At 37.8% G+C, this 23,209-nt stretch overlaps 1 protein-coding gene across 1 annotated transcript in view; it reads right to left on the bottom strand.

Moving 5' to 3' along the window:
- The window catches only part of RSPO2 (R-spondin 2), an 89,601-nt gene extending 75,210 nt beyond the window's left edge, over positions 1-14,391 (bottom strand). The window contains exon 1 of the mRNA XM_047089003.1: positions 14,295-14,391. Coding sequence (XP_046944959.1) covers positions 14,295-14,376 — 82 coding nt within the window. The 5' untranslated portion in view covers positions 14,377-14,391. The remainder of the gene's footprint in view (positions 1-14,294) is intronic.
- Positions 14,392-23,209: the final 8,818 nt, after the last annotated feature.

The following is a 23,209-nucleotide window of genomic DNA, read 5'->3' as shown; positions in this document are numbered from 1 at the left end:
TCACCTGGGTATTTGTTGACAATATAAATTCTTAGGCACCATTTCAGATCTACCCAATAAGAAACTCGGGGCATGGAAGAAAGCAACCAGTGTTTTAACAGGTGTTAAACACAAAATGCCCCCTAGCTCTTCACTACCTTGCCACCCAGGCTAGATGGTGAAGGCAGAAGAAAATAAAGCTAAGTTCCACTGTTTCCACAGTCTTCCAATGACTATTCTCACCTTACTGCTAACATGTCCCTTCTCTGACCTCTTCCGATTCTGTGATACATCTACCCTATTTGTCTATTGTGATTTGCAGCACTTTGGGTAATAGTGATTACACAATACCACTGTCTAATTTGTATCAATTTCACAAGCAACCCAGTTGGGTCCTTAGTCCATCCATAGGCATCTTCTAAATAAAGACATTCTTAATTTTTAGTTTTATGTTACTTCTCATATAATCCCCCAGACACTGAGATCACAGTAACATATCTGTCAGAGATCTGCTTCTTTACAGATATTTAAACACACATCATATGGACTTTATGGTTCTCAGAGTCAGTATATGCATCCTGCTCACTTATAGTTCATAGTTATTCAGATTTGATTAAAAACACTTTAAGCATTTCTGTTCATTTTAAATACCTAGGCCTTTTTCCATTAAAAAAATTAATGTTTATTCATTTTTGAGAGACAGAATGTAAGTGAGGGTGAGGCAGAGAGAGGGAGACACAGAATCAGAAGCAGGCTCCAGGCTCTGAGCTGTCAGCACAGAGCCTGACTCGGGGCTTGAACCCACAAACCAAGAGATCATGACCTGAATGAAGCCTGAGGCTTAATCGACTCAGCCACCCAGGTGCCCCACCCTTTTTCCAAATGCATCATTAAACTTCATGATTCAAGAATGGCAGGTATTTTTAAAAGTACTCAAATTTGACATGCAGTAATTCTTTAAAAACCCTTCAACACTGGTCTTGCAGTTCACAAATTAAGGGATGGTTACATTCAACTGCGAATTTTCTTGTATGTTCTAAATTACTCATTTTTAAACCTATGTCATTTCAAAAACATAATGCTAACATTCTCTCAGCCTAAAACACATTTTTACAAAGTGCCAAAGAGAAGGGCAGAATCATCAAATACAGAAGAAGGAGCTAAAAACAAAAGTAGCAAATTCTCTGGATGCAGATCTCATTTCTGTAATTTTTTGTTTACAAATTATTTTTGAAAATACACTGCCTCTGGCAACAAATGTATATGTATTTTCTTATACATAAAAAGTTAATCCTTTTCCTGCCACTTCAGCATATTTTTGATCCCCTTACTGGTAAATGAATAAAACAAATGCTTGACTGATAGGATATAGATACTTTATAGATTTCTGATTAGACAAGCCTTTCATCTAAGGCTAATTTTCCCACTTAGGTCTTGGATCCTATGTTCTTCTGTCTCCTCAGTGACCTTGTTTCTTCAATCATTCCCCTATTTTTCCACCTCATATGGCTCTTTCCCATTCAAGTCTCCTTCCACCACACACACACACACACACACACACACACACACACACACACAATCTCCTGATTCAAGAGCCGTCTTGCTATCAATAGATACTTTTCAACCAACAATCACCATGTCTGCTTGCCTAAGATTCCATGTGCTCCCTCAAACCAGAGCAATGAGGATAGTGCCCCAATAGTAACAATGAAACTCCTCCCATAAAGGTCAACAGTTCTATTGTTTAAACAATATCTCCCCCATTGCTGAAATCCATCCAACCTTTAGAAAGTGTATTTCACTCAGTTTAGGAAATTTCATCCATAAAATAAAAATACCACAATTTTGTGTTCAAGATTATAAATGGAGAGTTCAATGGATTATCACAAAATGGGCAACATATGCAACCATAATACAAGTCAAGAGGAATGTTAGTGCCTCAAGAACTTTTGTGAGGTCTTTGAACAATCACTCCCCTCTCTTCTCCCTCAACTACCATCTTGACTTGTAACCAAAACACATATAAAAGATTACTCATGATCTCTGTTAGATCTATATTTTCTCATTTTATTTTTCAAAGAAGCATGCAGAGTAGGTCATAGTATTTTCTGCCAAAGACTAAGTTTAGAGTTCCCTTGAGAGCTTTGAATGCTTACATCTAACTGCCCTTTGGGTACCTTCCCCAGGATATCTCATACCACTTTGAACTCAACATGTCCCAAAACACCCATTCTCCACCATAATGGCCTTTCTTGCCAGCACATATGCACCTTCTCTTATTCCGTACCTTCATAAATTCACTACCCAACTTCCAAGCCAAAAGCATAAGAGTAATCTCAGTCTCCCTTCACCTTTAGTCAACATCCCATTCATTATCAAGTCCTGTTGATTATCCCTCAATATCTCCCTCATTCCCGTTTCCACTATGATTACCTTCATTTATTCATTGAATAAATGTGTTGAGCCCCACTATGTGTCAACACTGTTCTGCAGATCGTAAGCCTGTATTCAAGCCAAACAGTCTTAAATCCCTTCCCCTCTTGGAGCTTACATTCTATTGGGAGAAGTGAATAAAACAGGTAAAACCTGAGTATGTTAGCTACCCATAGTGCTGAGGAAAGAAGGGAGGAAAGGAGGGAGTGAAAGAATGAGGAAAGGGGGGAGAGATAAAAAATGAAGAAAGGAAACATTGGGAAGGAAAGTTAACATTTTAGACAGATTAGTCAGGGAAGGTCTGAGGAGGAAGTATCTATTCTCATTTCATTTTTTTTAACCTAGATTATTGCCCTTGCCACCTTCATTGCTGACTTCCCTTTAACTCACATTTCATTCTGCCAAAAGAAAAATATTTCCTCTTCTTATCCCCCTACTTAAAATCCTTCACTGACTACTTGTGGCTTCAGGAAGGTGCTTAAACCGACTAACTTTAGCACAAAAGGTCTGTCAAACTCAGTGGCGCCACCTTGACTATCATTTCTGGTTATGCAGTGGAACTGGACTCAATCACCTACATTTTACTTAACAGTGGATGACTTTCTGTGTGTCTCCACACCTTCAAGTGTGCTTTTCCTTTCTTTTTTTCTTACCTAGAACGCTTACTCCTAACAATTCTGAAAATGCCTATAGTCTTTATAAGGGTCATCTCCCCCATTGATGAAATCCACCCAACCTTCGGAAAGTGCGTTTCACTCAGTTTAGGAAACTTCATACAGAAAATAAAAATAGTATGACATCCTCTGCACGCTTCTTTGAAAAATGAGAAAATACGTATCTAACGGAGTAATTGGTAGCAAACAGAAGCAAATTAGCACCCTTCATCACACGCCCACCCTGAACTAATTGATTACTTGTCTGCCTGCTCCACCGGAGCAGGGTTTCTCAGCCTCAATGCTACTGATGTTTTGGGCCGCACGGTTCTTTGTTGCAGGGGGCTGTCCTATGCCTTTGTCTAATGTTTTGCAGTATCTATAGTCTATCCACCAGCATCCCTTCAACCGTAATAACCAAAAATATCTGCAAACATTACCACATGTCCCCTAAGGGGAGAAATTACCCATGGTAGAGAACCACTACACTATACCATAAGCAACTCAAGGGCACCAGCTAATTATGACTCATTACTGTATCGATAGGTAACCGGTACAAAATCCAGCACAAAGGAAGTGTTCAATAAACACATAGAAGAACCACAATCCCGACTTCTAGTACCACAGATTAGTTTTAACTATTTTCACAATGTAGGTCAATGTATCATTTTATGACTTCCTTCATTCAACATTACATTGTGAGATTTACCTATGTTGCTGCATGTTGAGGTAGTTCATTCATTTCTACTTTTTTTTTTTTTTTTTTTTTTTTACAGGATAATTATGGTTTATTTTTTTTTTTTTTTTTATGAAGTTTATTGACAAATTGGTTTCCATACAACACCCAGTGCTCATCCCAAAAGGTGCCCTCCTCAATACCCATCACCCACCCGCCCCTCCCTCCCACCCCCCATCAACCCTCAGTTTGTTCTCAGTTTTTAACAGTCTCTTATGCTTTGGCTCTCTCCCACTCTAACGTCTTTTTTTTTTTTTTTTTTTTCCTCCCTTCCCCTCCCCCATGGGTTCCTGTTGAGTTTCTCAGGATCCACATAAGAGTGAAACCATATGGTATCTGTCTTTCTCTGTATGGCTTATTTCACTTAGCATCACACTCTCCAGTTCCATCCACGTTGCTACAAAAGGCCATATTTCATTTTTTCTCATTGCCACGTAGTATTCCATTGTGTATATAAACCACAATTTCTTTATCCATTCATCAGTTGATGGACATTTAGGCTCTTTCCATAATTTGGCTATTGTTGAGAGTGCTGCTATGAACATTGGGGTACAAGTGCCCCTATGCATCAGTACTCCTGTATCCCTTGGGTAGATTCCTAGCAGTGCTATTGCTGGGTCATAGGGTAGGTCTATTTTTAATTTTCTGAGGAACCTCCACACTGTTTTCCAGAGCGGCTGCACCAATTTGCATTCCCACCAACAGTGCAAGAGGGTTCCCGTTTCTCCACATCCTCTCCAGCATCTATAGTCTCCTGATTTGTTCATTTTGGCCACTCTGACTGGCGTGAGGTGATACCTGAGTGTGGTTTTGATTTGTATTTCCCTGATAAGGAGCGACGCTGAACATCTTTTCATGTGCCTGTTGGCCATCTGGATGTCTTCTTTAGAGAAGTGTCTATTCATGTTTTCTGCCCATTTCTTCACTGGGTTATTTGTTTTTCGGGTGTGGAGTTTGGTGAGCTCTTTATAGATTTTAGATACTAGCCCTTTGTCCGATATGTCATTTGCAAATATCTTTTCCCATTCCGTTGGTTGTCTTTTAGTTTTGTTGGTTGTTTCCTTTGCTGTGCAGAAGCTTTTTATCTTCATAAGGTCCCAGTAATTCACTTTTGCTTTTAATTCCCTTGCCTTTGGGGATGTGTCGAGTAAGAGATTGCTACGGCTGAGGTCAGAGAGGTCTTTTCCTGCTTTCTCCTCTAAGGTTCTGATGGTTTCCTGTCTCACATTTAGGTCCTTTATCCATTTTGAGTTTATTTTTGTAAATGGTGTGAGAAAGTGGTCTAGTTTCAACCTTCTGCATGTTGCTGTCCAGTTCTCCCAGCACCATTTGTTAAAGAGGCTGTCTTTTTTCCATTGGATGTTCTTTCCTGCTTTGTCAAAGATGAGTTGGCCATATGTTTGTGGGTCTAGTTCTGGGGTTTCTATTCTATTCCATTGGTCTGTGTGTCTGTTTTTGTGCCAATACCATGCTGTCTTGATGATGACAGCTTTGTAGTAGAGGCTGAAGTCTGGGATTGTGATGCCTCCTGCTTTGGTCTTCTTCTTCAAAATTCCTTTGGCTATTCGGGGCCTTTTGTGGTTCCATATGAATTTTAGGATTGCTTGTTCTAGTTTCGAGAAGAATGCTGGTGCAATTTTGATTGGGATTGCATTGAATGTGTAGATAGCTTTGGGTAGTATTGACATTTTGACAATATTTATTTTTCCAATCCATGAGCAGGGAATGTCTTTCCATTTCTTTAAATCTTCTTCAATTACCTTCATAAGCTTTCTATAATTTTCAGCATACAGATCCTTTACATCTTTGGTTAGATTTATTCCTAGGTATTTTATGCTTTTTGGTGCAATTGTGAATGGGATCAGTTTCTTTATTTGTCTTTCTGTTGCTTCATTGTTAGTGTATAAGAATGCAACTGATTTCTGTACATTGATTTTGTATCCTGCAACTTTGCTGAATTCATGTATCAGTTCTAGCAGACTTTTGGTGGAGTCTATCGGATTTTCCATGTATAATATCATGTCATCTGCAAAAAGCGAAAGCTTGACTTCATCTTTGCCAATTTTGATGCCTTTGATTTCCTTTTGTTGTCTGATTGCTGATGCTAGAACTTCCAGCACTATGTTAAATAACAACGGTGAGAGTGGGCATCCCTGTCGTGTTCCTGATCTCAGGGAAAAAGCTCTCAGTTTTTCCCCGTTGAGGATGATGTTAGCTGTGGGCTTTTCATAAATGGCTTTTATGATCTTTAAGTATGTTCCTTCTATCCCGACTTTCTCAAGGGTTTTTATTAAGAAAGGGTGCTGGATTTTATCAAAGGCCTTTTCTGCATCGATTGACAGGATCATATGGTTCTTCTCTTTTTTTTTGTTAATGTGATGTATCACGTTGATTGATTTGCGAATGTTGAACCAGCCCTGCATCCCAGGAATGAATCCCACTTGATCATGGTGAATAATTCTTTTTATATGCTGTTGAATTCGATTTGCTAGTATCTTATTGAGAATTTTGGCATCCATATTCATCAGGGATATTGGCCTGTAGTTCTCTTTTTTTACTGGGTCTCTGTCTGGTTTAGGAATCAAAGTAATACTGGCTTCATAGAATGAGTCTGGAAGTTTTCCTTCCCTTTCTATTTCTTGGAATAGCTTGAGAAGGATAGGTATTATCTCTGCTTTAAACGTCTGGTAGAACTCCCCTGGGAAGCCATCTGGTCCTGGACTCTTATTTGTTGGGAGATTTTTGATAACCGATTCAATTTCTTCGCTGGTTATGGGTCTGTTCAAGCTTTCTATTTCCTCCTGATTGAGTTTTGGAAGAGTGTGGGTGTTCAGGAATTTGTCCATTTCTTCCAGGTTGTCCAATTTGTTGGCATATAATTTTTCATAGTATTCCCTGATAATTGTTTGTATCTCTGAGGGATTGGTTGTAATAATTCCATTTTCATTCATGATTTTATCTATTTGGGTCATCTCCCTTTTCTTTTTGAGAAGCCTGGCTAGAGGTTTGTCAATTTTGTTTATTTTTTCAAAAAACCAACTCTTGGTTTCGTTGATCTGCTCTACAGTTTTTTTAGATTCTATATTGTTTATTTCTGCTCTGATCTTTATTATTTCTCTTCTTCTGCTGGGTTTAGGCTGCCTTTGCTGTTCTGCTTCTATTTCCTTTAGGTGTGCTGTTAGATTTTGTATTTGGGATTTTTCTTGTTTCTTGAGATAGGCCTGGATTGCGATGTATTTTCCTCTCAGGACTGCCTTCGCTGCGTCCCAAAGCGTTTGGATTGTTGTATTTTCATTTTCGTTTGTTTCCATATATTTTTTGATTTCTTCTCTAATTGCCTGGTTGACCCACTCATTCGTGAGTAGGGTGTTCTTTAACCTCCATGCTTTTGGAGGTTTTCCAGACTTTTTCCTGTGGTTGACTTCAAGCTTCATAGCATTGTGGTCTGAAAGTATGCATGGTATAATTTCAATTCTTGTAAACTTATGAAGGGCTGATTTGTGACCCAGTATATGATCTATCTTGGAGAATGTTCCATGTGCACTCGAGAAGAAAGTATATTCTGTTGCTTTGGGATGCAGAGTTCTAAATATATCTGTCAAGTCCATCTGATCCAGTGTCTCATTCAGGGCCCTTGTTTCTTTATTGACCGTGTGTCTAGATGATCTATCCATTTCTGTAAGTGGGGTGTTAAAGTCCCCAGCAATTACCACATTCTTATCAATAAGGTTGCTTCTGTTTATGAGTAATTGTTTTATATATTTGGGGGCTCCGGTATTCGGCGCATAGACATTTATAATTGTTAGCTCTTCCTGATGGATAGACCCTGTAACTATTATATAATGTCCTTCTTCATCTCTTGTTACAGCCTTTAATTTAAAGTCTAGTTTGTCTGATATAAGTATGGCTACTCCAGCTTTCTTCTGGCTTCCAGTAGCATGATAAATAGTTCTCCATCCCCTCACTCTCAATCTAAAGGTGTCCTCAGGTCTAAAATGAGTCTCTTGTAGACAGCAAATAGATGGGTCTTGTTTTTTTATCCATTCTGATACCCTATGTCTTTTGGTTGGCGCATTTAATCCATTTACATTCAGTGTTATTATAGAAAGATACGGGTTTAGAGTCATTGTGATGTCTGTATGTTTTATGCTTGTAGTGATGTCTCTGGTACTTTGTCTCACAGGGTCCCCCTTAGGATCTCTTGTAGGGCTGGTTTAGTGGTGACAAATTCCTTCAGTTTTTGTTTGTTTGGGAAGACCTTTATCTCTCCTTCTATTCTAAATGACAGACTTGCTGGATAAAGGATTCTTGGCTGCATATTTTTGCTGTCTAGCACCCTGAAAATCTCGTGCCAATTCTTTCTGGCCTGCCAAGTTTCAAAAGAGAGATCAGTCACGAGTCTTATAGGTCTCCCTTTATATGTGAGGGCACGTTTACCCCTTGCTGCTTTCAGAATTTTCTCTTTATCCTTGTATTTTGCCAGTTTCACTATGATATGTCGTGCAGAAGATCGATTCAAGTTACGTCTGAAGGGAGTTCTCTGTGCCTCTTGGATTTCAATGCCTTTTTCCTTCCCCAGTTCAGGGAAGTTCTCAGCTATGATTTCTTCAAGTACCCCTTCAGCACCTTTCCCTCTCTCTTCCTCCTCTGGGATACCAATTATGCGTAAATTATTTCTTTTTAGTGTATCACTTAGTTCTCTAATTTTCCCCTCATACTCCTGGATTTTTTTATCTCTCTTTTTCTCAGCTTCCTCTTTTTCCATAACTTTATCTTCTAGTTCACCTATTCTCTCCTCTGCCTCTTCCATCCGAGCTGTGGCGGTTTGCATTTTGTTTTCCATTTCCTTTAAAGCGTTTTTCAGCTCCTCGTGACTGTTCATTAGTCCCCTGATGTCTGTAGCAAGAGATTCTCTGCTGTCCTGTATACTGTTTTCCAGCCCAGCGATTAATTTTATGACTATTATTCTAAATTCACTTTCTGTTATATTATTTAAATCCTTTTTGATCAGCTCATTAGCTGTTGTTATTTCCTGGAGATTCTTCTGGGGGGAATTCTTCCGCTTGGTCATTTTGGATAGTCCCTGGTGTGGTGAGGGCCTGCAGGGCACTTCCCCTGTGCTGTGGTGTATAACTGGAGTTGGTGGGCGGGGCCGCAGTCCGACCTGATGTCTGCCCCCAGCCCACCGCTGGGGCCACAGTCAGACTGGTGTGTGCCTTCTCTTCCCCTCTCCTAGGGGCGGGATTCACTGTGGGGTGGCGTGGCCCGTCTGGGCTACTTGCACACTGCCAGGCTTGTGATGCTGGGGATCTGGCGTATTAGCTGGGGTGGGAAGGCAAGGTGCACGGCGGCAGGGGGGGCAGGCTTAGCTCGCTTCTCCTTAGGTGATCCACTTCAGGAGGGGCCCTGTGCAGCCGGAGGGAGTCAGATCGCTGCCGGAGGTTTGGCTCCGCAGAAGCACAGAGTTGGGTGTTCGCGCGGAGCGAGCAATTTCCCTGGCCGGAGCCGGTTCCCTTTGGGATTTTGGCTGGGGGATGGGCGGGGGAGATGGCGCTGGAGAGCGCCTTTGTTCCCCGCCAAACTGAGCTCTGTCGTCCGGGGGCTCCGCAGCTCCCCCTCCCTTTGTCCTCCAGCCTTCCCGCTTTCTGAGCAGAGCTGTTAACTTATGACCTCCCAGACGCTAAGTCGCGCTTGCTGTCGGAACACAGTCCGTCAGGCCCCTCCGCTTTTGCAAGCCGGACTCGGGGGCTCTGCTTGGCCGGCGAGCCGCCCCTCCGCCCCGGCTCCCTCCCGCCAGTCCGTGGAGCGCGCACCGCCTCGCCGCCCTTCCTACCCTCTTCCGTGGGCCTCTCGTCTGCACTTGGGTCCGGTGACTCTGTTCTGCTCATCCTCTGGCGGTTTTCTGGGTTATTTAGGCAGGTGTAGGTGGAATCTAAGTGATCAGCAGGACGCGCGGTGAGCCCAGCGTCCTCCTACGCCGCCATCTTCCTTGGTCCAGGATAATTCTCATTTCTACTTTTATATATTTTCTTTTTTAATATGTTATGCATTTTTTCAATGTTGTGTTGCTTGGACATTTGGGTTGTTTCCAATTTATAGATCTTTATAAAGGATCATGAGTAATCTTTTATATGTGTTTTGGTTACAAGTCAGGATGGTAGTTTTGTGGAGGCAGAAGAGATAGGAGTGATTGTTAAAAGACCTCATAAGCATTCTTGGGGCGCTAACATTCCTCTTGACCTGTATTGCAGTTGCACAAGTTGCCCTTTTTGTGATAATCCGTTGAACTCTCCATTCATAATCTTGAACATAAATTTCTTGTGATATTTCATTTAAAGTTTTTTAATCACTAAGAACAAGACAGTTTTGCAAACAGAAGAAAAAAAGCCAGAGATTCTGGTAAATGTCATAATGCCAATATTCAGGTAAAAAACAAGTGAACTTCACCTTACCAAAGAAAATATTAAACCAAAAAATGCATTTTTTTGTACTTTTTGTAAATAGCACTTATTGTTAGACGCAAGGGCAAATGTCTGCTATTAGTTAAGATGTGGACTGGTGCAACTTTTCTAGAAGGCCATTTGGCAATATATATCAAAAGTCTTTAAATATGTGATATTGTTACATGTTAATCTTAATAAAGCTGAAAACATGTTTTTATGTTTAAAAGTTTATCTTATGCAAATCAGATAAATGTATAAAACTAAGGTGTGTATATGAGACTATATAAGAATATTCTTCATATTTTTGAAAAACTAAAATCAAATTCTTAATAGGTGATTAAATATATTAGGATATATCCACTTAGTAGGATATATGCAGCCATATTTAATGACATTAACATAATGTTCAAAATCCATTAAGTTGAAACAAGTTACAAAATAGAACAGGGGTACACTTGTAAAGGGAGAAAGACATAAATATACATAGAAACGAAAGTTGAGGGTAGAAGCCAAATGTTAACTTTTGTTATCTTTGAGTGTTTTTTTTTTTATTTTTGCTTTAGATGTTTTTTTAAGGCCTATGTGCTGTCTAAGCTTTCTACAAAGAAAATTTGTAACTATCTAAGGAATAAAGTTTTTTCATGTAAATGAGTTTTTCAATAAATGAGAAAAAAGTAACGAGAGAAATATCACCTAACACCATCAGAGACAATGGCAGCTCTTAGTGTCCTTGAGTGTATATATTTTTCATAATATGCTTCAAATGGATACTGAATGGGTTTTTAAAAGCATGTCTGGCTTTATAAGCTCCATACTGTATGTACCAAGAGGCCAAACCTAGCCAACATTTCATAAAGCAAGTCTTCTTTCTGAAGATACTGCTTTGCAATTAAAATCTTAAAACAGATGTGCTAGGAAGTTTTATAAAGCTACTGTGCTTGGGGCACCTGGGTGGCTCACTCAGTTGAGTGTCCAACTCTTGATTTTGGCTCAGGTCATTATCCTGGCAGGGTCATGAAACTGAGCCCAACATCCAGCTGCATACTAAGCATGGAGCCTGCTTGGGATTCTCCCCTCTCTCTTCCCCTCTGCCCCTCTCCCTTGCTTGTTCTCTCACTCTCTGAAAAAGGATGTTTTTAAAAAGCTACTGTTGGGGTGCCTGGGAGGCTCATTCTGTTAAGTGTCTGACTTTAGCTCAGGTCATGATCTTGTGGTTTGTGGGTTCGAGCCCCTCGTCGGGCTCTGTGCTGACAGCTCAGAGCCTGGAGCCTGCTTGAGATCCTGTGTCTTCCTCTCTCTCTGCCCCTCCCCTGCTCACTCATGCATGCATTCTTGCTCTCTCACTCTTTCTCAAAAATAAATAAACATTAAAAAAAATTTAAAGCTACTGTTGCTTGAAGTATAATTTTCTTCTCTACTGTAGAGCAATAATTGCTTAATAAAAAGTGGGTATGATTTCAAATTCTAAGTCTGTAACAGCTTTTCCAATTTAACTCTGTCTCATCCTCTGAATACAATACAAACAACAATGGAATATATGCAAAGTATGGGGGAAAAATCAAATAATTGGTATGAAAGAATCATGGCCATCCAAAGTCACATAGTGAGAATTAAGAAATAATTTTCCACTTTCACTTTGATTCACAGGAATCTTACTCATAAGCCCTTACAGCTTGTACCAGATAAGTAATGATTTCCTCTAAGTCAGTAAACTGCAACATCGATTACATTCAGTTACAATAAGTATAACCACAGCAAACCCATTCTCACATGGAAATTCTCTTTCCAAGGCTGATTTACAGTCACTGCTCTCCTTTCTGAGAAAAGGGATAAACTTAGCCAAAATGTGTTTGAAGATATATCTGTTGATACACTATAAAGTATTGCTGAGGTGGCTATCCATACAGGTTTGCCTGGGACAGTCCTGGTTTACAACTGTGTCCCTGCATAGTTATTATCAGCAGCCCCTTGGACTCGCCAATGTCCTAGGGTTGAGTAACACATTACATTGTCAGGGTACTGTCCATACACAGACTGCCTAAGTGCTAGGCCTAGAACTTGGAATAACTGCCTGGAGCCATCTACACTCTTACCTCATCTTCCTTGTGCACTGATGGTATGGAATGAAAAATGCACCAAATATTCAGGAACGCAAATCCTGCCCCCTCCCACCAGGTGGTCTAACGCAAGCTGACTAGGACTCCCTTTTAAGGTAAACCTATCATTCCATGGAAGTTAAAAAAAAAAACTATGGCAGACAAATTACTAGATAGCCCACAAATCAAAAAATTAAGTACAAGGTACATACTTGAAAAATTAGACAGTCTGTTGTCAGAGGTTGGGAGTTCTGTCTCTGTAATTGTTAATCCAAACAATTCCATGAAATAGAAGCAGATACGAATTTTCACTGAGCCTATGTATTTCTATCTCTGCTAATGGAAAATTATTCACCTAGAAAACTTAGGACCAAATTTGATTCTCTTTTCACTCTCTGAAATTAGTTTCTATGTCTCCTTGATTCTATTTTTTAAAATCTCTGGAATTCATTACCCACAGACCTTTCATCAGAATGTGATTTCTCATCTGTAACTGTTACAGTAGCCTTCCTCTACTTTCTGTCCTTCTCCAATTCATTGCCCGCACTGCCGCTAAAACTATCCTGAACAAAGCAACCTCTTCAGTCCTCTCCTGCTTGAAACCTGTAGGTAATATCCAGACTCCTTGGCACAGCGTTCAAGTCCTTTATCCTTGCACTCCAACCTCTGTCCCTTTCCATTCTCAGTTCCAACCACACCTTCTACTAAGCCCATCCGACTCAATGGTTCTTATCCAGAGATAATGTATTATAGATTGGACTAATCATCTAGGAGGTGTTCAAAAATGTCTGGGTACATTTTTACTTGTCACAGTGACTTGAGGGCACAAAGAACATTTCATGGGCAGGGACTGAGGATACTGAATGTTCAGCAATGTAGATTAAATGGCCTTGCCAAAATACCAACCACATCCCAGATGGGACTTATTGTTCTCCAAGCACATTATTTTTACACATGTGTGTCTCCTTCTTTCTAAAATCTATTTAGCCTCCCACCATTAGTTCTGCCTTCTTCCAAAATAATATTGTCCTTGGATGATTCAATTCAAACTCTCCTCTAATCTAAAGGCCTTGGCTGATTTAATAGCCATGTATACAGTATTAATGGGAGGTAATTAAATTACTCCCCTAACATACTGCTTGCCTGATATAGCTTAGTGTACTGAATTAAAATTAAACTTTTACCCTTTTGTCATTTTGTCATTTCGCTCCATGTTTTGTTTTGTTTTTTTTCCTTATCCTCTCTATGCCCTAACATTTAAGCTCCTTAAAGAAAGGGATGTTCTTTTGGTATGTCATTCATTTTTTTTTTAATTCCAATTACTACTATTCACTTAGAAGTTGAGAATCATTTTATAAGTGATTTTTGGATTAAAAGATAAAAATCATTCCTGTATAACTATGTATAGAATGCCATTCCTTAATACTTTTTCTAATTGTTAAACTTAGAACTCAAAATATTCTAAAATGAATTAAATATTTTAGTTAAATCTTTTATTAGTAATGGTGCTTTACAGAACTATTTAATATAATGTATTATAGATTAGACTAAACTATGGATTACAAACTCAGATAAAAAAAAAAGAGGCAAAAGAAGCCATAGACACTGTAGTAAAGTGGAGACAATGTTCCCAGTATAAAGACATTTAAATTCCTTGGGGATTTTGTTGTTGTTGCGCTAAGCATGCCTTATACAGATCTTCTTAACAAGCTTGTGTTGGAGATGCTTGTTATACAAAAAATACTTAAATAACCTAAAAATAAAAAGTGTGTATGCAATGTACTTCTAGACAAAAGATAAAAATATTCTTATCCTACCCCCACTGAATTTTAAGTTTAAGATTGCACTATTTCTGTAGCGTATTAAAATTACATTTTTTTTAGCCAAAATTTTCAATTTAGCTCCCCCCCAAGTTTCATAAACAGTAAATAGTAGACAAAAGTCAACTGCTCACTTGCACATCTGTTCATATCTGGGGCTCGGTGTCCATAGTAGCCAGATGGACAGGAATGCAGGCATTCTCCATACTGGCGCATGCCTTCTCTTCGAAGAAAGAAGAACAACTTCTGTTGACATCGGCTGCACCCGTTGTCCTTTGAACAAGACAAACAACCCTTGCAAATGGGATTTGATACATAACTAGCTGTAAGAGAAAACACAAAACACACATTCAAATATAAGTATGATCAGACCTCCGGTCAATACAACATGCTGAAGAGACAAGGGTCTCTGGTCCTACTCTAATCACATAGAAATGTGGAACAAAATATCCACTCCCAACCTGAAAAAAAAAAAAAGGTTAATACACAACCAAACTTAGAAACAAAGAGGTAGGGCTGAAGGTCTACCATGGCCTGTGGAGATATTAGACCAGACAGAAGCAGACCTTATGTCAGGGTCTTGAATCAAGGCCAAGAAATATGCACATGAAGACCAGACACTTGGGTCTCCTTATGTAGACTGGAGTTGTGAGGGCTGTTTGCACATGAAACCAGTACTAGAAGCCCCTGCCCTAATTTTCCAGAGAAGATTTCAACCCCAGATTAGGGGGATAGAGTGGGTGAGCACAGTAGAGAGAAAACATAGCCCATGAGGCACAAGAACCCCCAAATCCACAATATATCCAAGTATGGGATACAAGTTCAAACTATCAATCTGGTGTCAAATAACTAAATCAAGAGGCTAACATAAAAACATCAATCCAGGAAAACCCACAAAGTAACAAATATCAAACTACCTTATAAAGTTTTCTACAATCCTGAGGCCTGGAACTTGCATGGAAAACAAACTTCACATCAAAATGAACCAATCACTGGGCGCCTGGGTGGCTCAGTTGGTTAAGTGGCCGACTTCACCTCAGGTCATGATTTTGTGGTCCGTGAGTTCCAGCCCCTCATCGGGCTCTGTGCTGATAGCTCAGAGCCTGGAGCCTGCTTCTGTTTCTGTGTCTCCCTCCCCCTCTGCCCTTCCCCCATTTGCACTCTGTCTCTGCCTTTCAAAAATGAATAAATGTTAAACAAACAAACAAACAAAATGAACCAATCACACGTACAAGCAAACCTCCATGGGGAAGAGTCATCAATCTCAGAAAGACAGACTTCACACCTAACCAGTCATATATAATAGAACCATCTGAAAGTCTAAAATGATTATCTTCAGAATATTTGAAGAGATAAAACAAGAACTAGAAATCACATGGGAAGAAACAATATCATATAGTGACTGTGCAAGTTAGAAAGAAATGAAAATTTTAAAACTGAAAATAAGTTCTATAGACAACTTGAATGGTACATTAGAAAAAAAAAGGTATTTAACTAGAAAACATGTTTAAATAACTGTAGCACCAAAAAAGATAAAAATGTGAAAAAGGTAAGAAGCATGTAAAAAGAAAAAGTTTTAATACATGATTATTAGGTGTTGTAGTATCAAAAAATAGAGAATATGAGTAAGACGTAATATCCAGAGATCATGGCTGATCAGTTTCCAGATTTAAAGAAAGAGATGGATTCTTAGATGAAAGCTTCGTAGAACTGAGGAGATCAGTAAAAATAAGTCTGCATCTGAACACAGCATTTTTATACTAAAGAATGAAGTCAAACCAGAGAGAATCAGTAAAACCTTGGTTTGCGAGCATAACTCATTCTGGAACATGCTTGTAATCCAAAGCACTTGTATATCAAAGCAAATTGCAAGAACCATTGGCTCAGTTGTGCTCGTGTGACGTTCGGCATCATATACTACTTGTATTGCAAGACATCGCTCATTTATTTATCAAGTTAAAATTTGTTAGAAATGTTTGCTTGTCTTGCTGAACACTTGCAGAGTAAGTTATTTGCAATCCAAGGTTTTATTGTACATACAAAGGAATACAATTTTGGCCTCTAGCAGAAATCTCATCAGAAATAATAAGTGTTAGATAGTGAAATATTTTCTTCAGCATGCTAAGAGAAAATTATCAAACTATAATTCTACAAGCAATTAAATGATAGTTTAAGAATGAGGCCAAAATAAAGATCCATTCAGCCAAATTAAAGGCAAGAAACTTATTAACCACTCACCAAAAGAATAAACTGTATGTATTGGAAAAATGAAATGGAACCCAGAAGGAAGTAGAATGTAATAAGCAATAGTGATCAAATCAATTGAGAAATGTTGGTGTGTCTATTAAAAATTCCAGTTTTTAAAAAGTAATAATTTCCAAGGTTTAAAAATAATACATATTTTATATTTAACAGCAATAATGCGGAAGAGTTGAGGAGGGAAAACAAAAAGCATTTCAAGTTTCTATATTTTGAGTGAGGGAGACCAACACGAATTAAACTTTGTCAAGTTAAATGTATTTGCTAAAACTCCAGGTAGCAACCTCAAAAACAGTAATGTAGAACTTCTAAACCAGTGACAACTACAGATGTCCTAAATGTATAAAATCTAAGTAGGAGGTAACAATCCACATGTCTGTAACCAAAATAATGGATAAATTGTAGTGTATTTTAATGATGAAAAAAACTGACACATGAACAGGAATGAAACTTCTATATATTATGTTGAACAAAGAAAGTCAGATTAAAAAAAGAAAAAGGTATACTCCATATAACTATTTATATTGATGTCAAGGACACGTGAAACTAATCTATGGGGACACAAATTAGAACATTAAATGCCTTTGAGGGTTTAAGACTGACTGGAAAGGGGTATACTGGAATTTTTGGCAGGTATGTTTGTTTCCTAAGCCTGCCTTAACAAATTCCACAATGTAGTGACTTCAACCCCAGGAATTCATTCTCTCAGTTCTGTAAGCTAGAAGTCTGAAATCAAGGTGTCCATAGAGCCATGCTTCCTCTGAAGACCCTAGGGAAGAATCCTTCTCTCTTCTTCTGGTGACCCCAGATTTTCTGTGGCTGGTGGCAGATCTCCAATCTGACTCCATTGGCACATAGTCTTCTTCTCTATGTACCTCTGTGTGTCCTGTTGCTAACAGAGACCCTGTCATTGGATTTAGGGACCACCTTAATCTAGTATGATCTCCATACTTAGATGTATTTGCAAAGCCCCTATTTTCAAATAAGATCATATTCTGAGTCTCCAGGTGGACATGAATGAGGGCAGGGGTTGGGGGTGTGGACCCTATTTAACCCACTACAGGAGGTGATGGGCAATGTATATAGTCGTAAAACCTATCCAGCTGTGCATTTTTACAAGTAATGTGCATAATTTATAAGTAAATTGTATCTGAAGGTTTTAAACAAGAAAAAAATGGGTACAAAGGCCATACACTAACTTCAGGATAAGTTACTTATAATTACATCTCTTTTGAAGATTCTATAAATTATATTGGATGCTCACCTATGTAATATTACTTACATTTATGGTTATTTTTAAACAGAAATATCCTATTGGATGGACAAGGTGGGACGATACTAAGTAAATGTTGAAATAGCATCTGGAAAATTGATGTATGAACCTTATAATCTTTACTATATCTAATGATAAAAAGAGTAATTTTAAAGAAACAAAATACTGTTTCTAGCCCTAGTATAAAATTCAGATATAAAATCTATATCCTAATATAATTTCTAAAATATGAAAAACTCATATAACTTTTAGTTATCACTATACCAAGCAAAGTCATAAGCATAACAAGATATAGGAGGTCACACTGACTTCATTTTATCAGGTTAACCCACAGAAGAAAGAAGTAAGAGAAGGACGAGAAAACTCAGCAACTATTGAGACTTTAGCTTTGGGGGCACATCCTCTTTGCCCTACATACAATTTTTATTGCATATAAAAGAATATGAAGCCCTAAGTATTCAAACTAGCAGCTATACAACAAAGTGAGCTGTATACCACACCTTTCCTGTAGTTATCATGATTCAACATCTGATATATTTACAGCTAGTTGTAGCAGATCTATATAGGTTTTAGTTCCACAAGAAGCTCTCCCTGCTTCTCCTGGGCTCCCAACAGCCCTGATTTGATTTTTATAGCTTCTCTTCTAGGAAGATATTGAAACAGGAGTTTTGTTCTTCTTCTGAAAGGAACTCAGAAACCAGGAATTAGGGCCAAGGTTGCTCTTTGAATTGACCGTTAATATCTGATTCTTCCCACCTATCCCAGGATTTTTTTTTCTATAAACTGTTCAACTGCTTTATCTGCATATGGAGTCTATTTCATGGACCTTCTCTTATTTACAAACCTATTGATGCTTTCCAAATTGTTTCTTATTTACTACCATATTTTCCAAAATCTGCAACTGTGTTGGAAAAAAAAGAATCGACACAGACAAAAAGTTACTTCCTCAGATACAATTCTTCATTATATTTTAGAAGTCTACTTTCTAGACATATATACATTTTTGTATGTGTAACATAACTTTATTTTTCATAACTGACCATACTTTACATGTATGCTAACTTGTTCAATTTCAGTTAAGTTGTGAGCATCTTTTCCTAGCAAGGAACAAAACCAGTATCACTCTCTTATTTTTCTGGAAGCATCAGTTCTATCTGCTTCCTCTGTTTACCACAACCACCCATTCAGTTATCCCCAACACTACTTTTCTGAAGACCACGACCAGTTTTCTAAACTTTAATGCAAGACCTCATTCTCAGTTTCTGGTCCTCACAACTCCTGTAGCCTGGGTCACTTCAGAAAGTTTTATTCCTCCTGTGGCTTCTATGATAATGTCTCCTCCTATACACTTAATTCCAACTCACTATCCTTATTTCCACTAATTCTCTCATAATTCAGGCTCTTATTATTTCTAAGACATTTATGGTGCCCCAACCCTATATCCACCTTTATTTTACCGTAAAGTCTGTTTTTGGGTTGATTCTCCTGCTTTTATGCTCATTGTAGGATTTCAGTTAGACTTTGACAAGATAATATTGATTTATAAAGCATTTTCATACAGCTGAATGAAAATAAGCCTATACTATTTACAATTTCCCCAGCTGTCTTCTGAACAGATTCTAATCCGATATGGTTATTAGCATCCTGAGCAGGGTGTAAAGAGTAGGTAAGTTTCAAAAACTGAGATTTGGCTCACCCTCTCTGTGTAAGAAAGGGGTAAAAATTAGAGGGTGGATATGGTGCAGAAATCTGGGTGAGAGGAACAGAACTGGAGTACTCATCAGCTACATGATGGACAAAATGGCTTTGACAGGGGAAGTGACTAGGAGAACCCAACTCTTTTTTATTTTCAGGGCTATCTAAGAACATAACCCACCTTAAGCACAAAGACCCTATGGCATGATATTTGGGGAAGCAATTGATGACTCTTGTGAGAGGGAAACCCTTAAACAGGAGTAACCAGGAGACTAAGGCAAGGGCAGAGGTTGCTAGCTGGAGATGCATCAAAGGGAGCCCCACATTTCGGAACCCCCTGTAACATGTCTGTGTTCAGAACCCCCTGTAATGTCTGTGGTTAGTTTGCTGGCTGCATTCTGCTCTTCAATTTAACTATAGATTTAGAAAAGAACTCTATCAAGGTTGTCCAAATTCCCAATTAGATTATTAAGACAAAATTTGGAAGATTTACATACATAGAATGGTTTAAAAAGACTATCATCGCAAACAAGTGCTGAAACTATACTTTTAGTTCAAAAGCTAAACCAAGAGCTCTTTATCACCATAAATCACATTCTATACTAACAAATATAGAGAAAAGAGAATTACAGAACTGAGAGAACCAACATAAATTAAAGGCTTTTTGTCTTTATGTATCTGAAGCCAACTTTCATCTGGATCACGAAGATTTCAGAGTCAACAAATTGTGCTCCACATTTTTTAAAGGTATCCTTAAAATCATTAAAAGCAAGGCTTTATTTACTTGAACCTTGACTGGCTTAATGAAAATGAATCAGGGAATACTTATCTCAATCCATATCTGCTATCTTTATAACCCCACAAATGAGGAATTCTCTTAAAGCAAAAGTGATGTAAGCCATATCCAACATAAGTGCTCTTCCCAATCACCCATTTTCTCTAGCCATTAATAGTGCTCCTCAACACTGAAGGATAAGAGCACTTTTTTTTTTTTTTTTGCAATTTGAAGCTTCATGCCCCAAACGTCAAATAGACTTTTCAGTTGAATGAACCATTGTCCAATGTCAACTATCCTAGTGGTCTCTATCTTGTAAATTAGTAACTTAATTCAACAAGAATTTCTTCGTCCATTATATGGTGACTACAGCAATCTCCGTATCTAAAGCCAGGCAAAAACAGCCTTTTAAACAGGATTAATTTATTTGGTCAGGATCTTAATAAGTTAAATGGCTCTGCCTATTGCTAGGAGGTTTAATTCAACTGTGCAGGTGAATAAACAGATCTTAATTCCCAGCTTTGATGACCATGTTTATTTGCTCTCTCTGTAAGCTTCAACTTTTCCAACACTAAAGCCTGCTGAGATCCAGAGCTTCATCATTCCAACCAAAACACTTTTTTCTAAGTCTAGACCCACCCAAAATTCTAAAGATGAAATATATCACATAAAACATTAACAAATTTCAGAGAGGTGTTAGGCAGTACTATTAACACAAGTCTACACATATCTCCCTGACAGGGAAAGGAATATGTGGGTATACATAAAACAAGAAAAATTATCAGGCAGAACCCAGGTCAAAATACCTATATTACTAACAAGTATATAAAGAGAGAAAAACAGCATAAATATAACCTCTTTTTCTTAATTCTAGTTATTTGATTTGTGTCCCTCTTAAATTGAAAAGTAAGTTTGGTCTTTTATGAATGCTGGTATTTTAAGGTTGATCCTTTGTTAAATTAAATCCAGTTATTCACATTTTATCCCATTGAGCATTTTATGTAGGTGTTGAATGCCCATCTGTTTCTAATATACTCCTAACACTTTTTAAAAGTGTTCCCCTGTTTCAGAATTTAGCCCTTGCCAAGCAAAAAGAAATCTAAATTCCTTCCTGGTGAAGGAATCCATTCCTGACAAAAGGTACAAATTTCTAACTCTAAAATAATGTGACTTAACAATGGGCTGTTGGCCTCTTAGCTTTGCTCCATCTTTGCTAGTACAACATTACAATTTCAACAAATTTTTAAAAGTAAACAGTTAACTTCATCATTCAAATTTATGAAATCGCTAATATTTGTGTCTGCCCAATCCCAAATTCAAGATATAGGTTTAAAATTAAAAACCCTATCTCTGGCACCAATAACAAGAAACCTGCCTATTGGATCCTATACAAATTGAGTTGGGAACAGATCCTCCCACTAGAACTTGGCAACATTAGGATAAAAATCCTTTAATCATGTGAACTACCCAAGCTCAAACTCAACTAAGTAATCAAGGTCATGAGTTAAGGAGCTACGAAAGATTTGAGCAAAATGAAAAATTGCTATCTTAGGATACTTTACTAAGTTTTACACTAAGTTGTAAATATTTATAGGAAATAGCATCATGGAACATGCAATTTGATCTTTGATATAAAGACAACGAATGTTAATGCTCTAGATTATTATACTCATCATGCCCCAGAAAGAAAATAGACGTTAAAACTAACAATGTTAACAAAGCTTAGAGAAAAATTTCTCAAATTTCCATTAACGTTTTAGAGGAGCTAGATTAGCATGAATTTATTCTAGAAAAAAATTGAGAATAAAAGACAAACTTGCACCAAGAATTCCAAAATTTTACAATCTCTAGAATTAAACCATATTTCTCATTATCTCTTCTCAGCTTCTATCATGAGGTAACAGGTAACAATATTGTTAAGTAAAAGGCTTATAAAAATTTAACTTCTCTAAGTACTAGCTTTGAGAAATCCATATTAATTGGCTACCTGAAAATTTGATAATTATTTAATAATTTATAATTCCATTTTATTCACCTACAATGAATGAATGACTTAATAGGTCTTTATCTCTAGAAGTAATCCTTGGGAAAATATTATTTCTAAAAATTTATAAGCACCCCCCAACATGGAAATCATCTTTAGAGATGAATATTCTTAATGACATCAGGATTAAAGGTCTTTAATTAGATGCTCTTGCTTCACTTACAAAAATATGTATCTCACTGTACAAAAACTCAAGGCTACCAAGAGATTTTAAAATATGGGGGGAGAGAGCTAAATGGAGTTATGGATTTATTGTAACATGTGAAGTGCTAATAACTTGAAAAACAAAAAAGGAAAAAAATGAGCACAGTTATATGCTCATTATTTGCCCATGCCAGTGCCATTTGAGCCATAATCCCCATAGTTGGGCACCTGAGAAGTACATTTACCACCACAGTTAACTGTAGCCATAGTGTGATTCACTGGGCAGGTTTTTTTTTTTTTTTTTTTTTTTACATGGAACAGGGAAGCAGAAAGCCTCTATGAGGCGTGACTCATGCATGCTTCAAGTGGGACAGCTAAGATGTCATACAGAAGCCCAGAATAATCAATAACTGCAGACCAAGGAAAGATAATGAACCAAGACAAAGTTGCAAAATAAACATGAAGTCTTACATGGGTCTGTTTGAGGGCGCAACAAACATATCCATAACATGAGAAATACATTCTCCTTCTAACTTAACAAGTCAGACATCATTAACAATCAAGACAGTCTGCCCAAACTTGAGGAGCAAGCAGCTCAGGTTGAACATAAAAATTCAAAAGAATTAAATGGGATTTCAAAATTCTCCAAAAACATGTTTTCAAAATGGTCGTTAATACCCTAAGTAAAATGACAAGTCACATAAATGGAAAAAAGTAGTTATGTATATATAGCCTCTTATAAAAAATAAAATCCTAAACCCTCAATTTAGCATATACAATTCCCCAAATGATGAAGTATTTCCCATAATTAACATTCATTTTGAAAGCCAAGCCCTATAAGAATTATTCCTTTTCCTCC

The sequence above is a fragment of the Lynx rufus genome, unplaced genomic scaffold, assembly GCF_022079265.1.
Source record: "Lynx rufus isolate CCGP_SWC_20201006 ecotype Redwood Valley unplaced genomic scaffold, mLynRuf1.p SCAF_26, whole genome shotgun sequence".
In the NCBI taxonomy this organism is placed as follows: domain Eukaryota; kingdom Metazoa; phylum Chordata; class Mammalia; order Carnivora; family Felidae; genus Lynx; species Lynx rufus.
The sequence above is the reverse complement of the archived record's forward strand: the minus strand, read 5'-3'. Positions and strand labels throughout refer to the sequence as shown.